General features: G+C 37.3%; 1 protein-coding gene across 1 annotated transcript in view; it reads left to right on the top strand.

Annotated features, from left to right (window-relative positions):
- vamp1b (vesicle associated membrane protein 1b) overlaps positions 1-1,669 on the top strand; it is a 5,792-nt gene that overhangs the window by 1,509 nt on the left and 2,614 nt on the right. Inside the window, exons 2-4 of the mRNA XM_014024522.1 lie at positions 454-601; positions 827-985; positions 1,290-1,341. Of these exons, the coding sequence (XP_013879976.1) occupies positions 454-601; positions 827-985; positions 1,290-1,341 (359 nt within the window). The remainder of the gene's footprint in view (positions 1-453; positions 602-826; positions 986-1,289; positions 1,342-1,669) is intronic.

Here is a 1,669-nt window from a genome sequence, read left to right as displayed (position 1 = left end):
AAATCTCTCTATATAAGACATTAACATTAAATCTCTATATAAGACTTTAACATTAAATCTCTCTATATAAGACATTACTCTGCTTTTTTTGAACATGTCATCATGTCATTTTTTTCATTTTTCATTTACCCAGTTTAAACCCAACGTTTCACACAGAGAAATGTTTCTGTAAACCAGGAGCCACAACTTAAAAACTGATTATTTTTTCCAGATTCTGACACAAAAATAAAACATTTGTCTGAGTTTTTATTRATGCATGACTTTCCCCTGAACTTTATTAATTTTTAATGTCACTGCATGTCTGAAGACTTAACACGGTCACAGCGTGTTGGTTTTTCTTTGCTGCTTCGCTGATGGATTCAAACATCCGTCGGTTATGAGAACATAAAATCTTCATCTCTTCTCTATTATTCATCATCAAACGATTTTTTAATTTATTTTTATTTTTTTCAGGTCTGCCCCTGATGCTGCCCCACCAGCTGCAGCTCCAGGTGCTCCAGGTGCCCCCGGTGCAGATGGAGCCCCAGCCGGCCCACCTGCCGGCCCACCCAACACCTCCAGTAACCGCAGGCTACAGCAGACACAGGCCCAAGTAGAGGAAGTGAGTTTTACATTTTCTGATTGTAATAAAGCTATTTTTTCTTGATTCAGGAGCATCAAACATACAGGTTCTTTCAGTATGTAGCACTTAATAATAATGTGTCAAATATTAGTCTGTAAAACACACAGATGTCATTCTCTTTTCTCCATGGTTCCTTTAGTCTTGCTCCTCCTCCTCCTCTTCCTCCTCCTTTGCCAAATGCACTCTCATCATTGTTTCTTCCAGGTGGTGGACATCATGCGGGTGAATGTGGACAAAGTTTTGGAAAGGGACCAGAAGCTTTCAGAGCTGGATGACAGAGCGGACGCTCTGCAGGCCGGAGCCTCCCAGTTTGAAAGCTGCGCAGCCAAGCTAAAAAATAAGTACTGGTGGAAAAACTGCAAGGTGGGCTTATTCATGGATGGAGAAAAAATAACTAATAAGACACGAGTTTGAGCCTCTTAGTGTTTTTTGTGCTGCACAGATAAGAAAAAATACAAGTAAAATAATTCAGTTTTGTGATGAGCTGCTGTGCAGGCATGATGATGCTTTAGTGAAAATGGACAAAAGACATTAAAGTTTCACTGAAAACTAAAGGAATTAATTAAAACTACAACAAATGCAAACAATTTCAATTGTTGCTGTTGTTCAGATTACCTTTTATCCTGTTTGTATTCACTAAACTAAATTACTTGTTTCTCTGTTCCAGATGATGATCATGATGGGGATCATCGGAGTCATTGTGGTTGGAATAATATTCTGTAAGTACAAGATAATTTTGTCTTATTAATGAAAAAACATTATAGGTTCAACCTGCCGCTCAAAAGGCAAAGTGTGTGAGTGTGTACTTGTATTTTTTAAAACTTTTTCATGACTGTTTCTGGTACCTTGTCAAGACTAGTAGTCAGTGGTGGACAAAGTACTCAACTCTAGTACTTGAGTAAAAGTATTGATACTCATGGTCAAATCTACTCCACTACAAGTAAAAGTTACTCAGTCAAAAATCTACTCAAGTAAAAGTACTAAAGTACTTACTTTTGAAAATACTTAAGTATTCAGAAGTACATGCATTTTAAAGTACTTAAGTAC

The sequence above is a fragment of the Austrofundulus limnaeus genome, unplaced genomic scaffold (assembly GCF_001266775.1).
Source record: "Austrofundulus limnaeus strain Quisiro unplaced genomic scaffold, Austrofundulus_limnaeus-1.0 Scaffold425, whole genome shotgun sequence".
Classification (NCBI taxonomy): Eukaryota; Metazoa; Chordata; class Actinopteri; order Cyprinodontiformes; family Rivulidae; genus Austrofundulus; species Austrofundulus limnaeus.
This window is presented reverse-complemented; position numbering and strand designations above follow the sequence as displayed.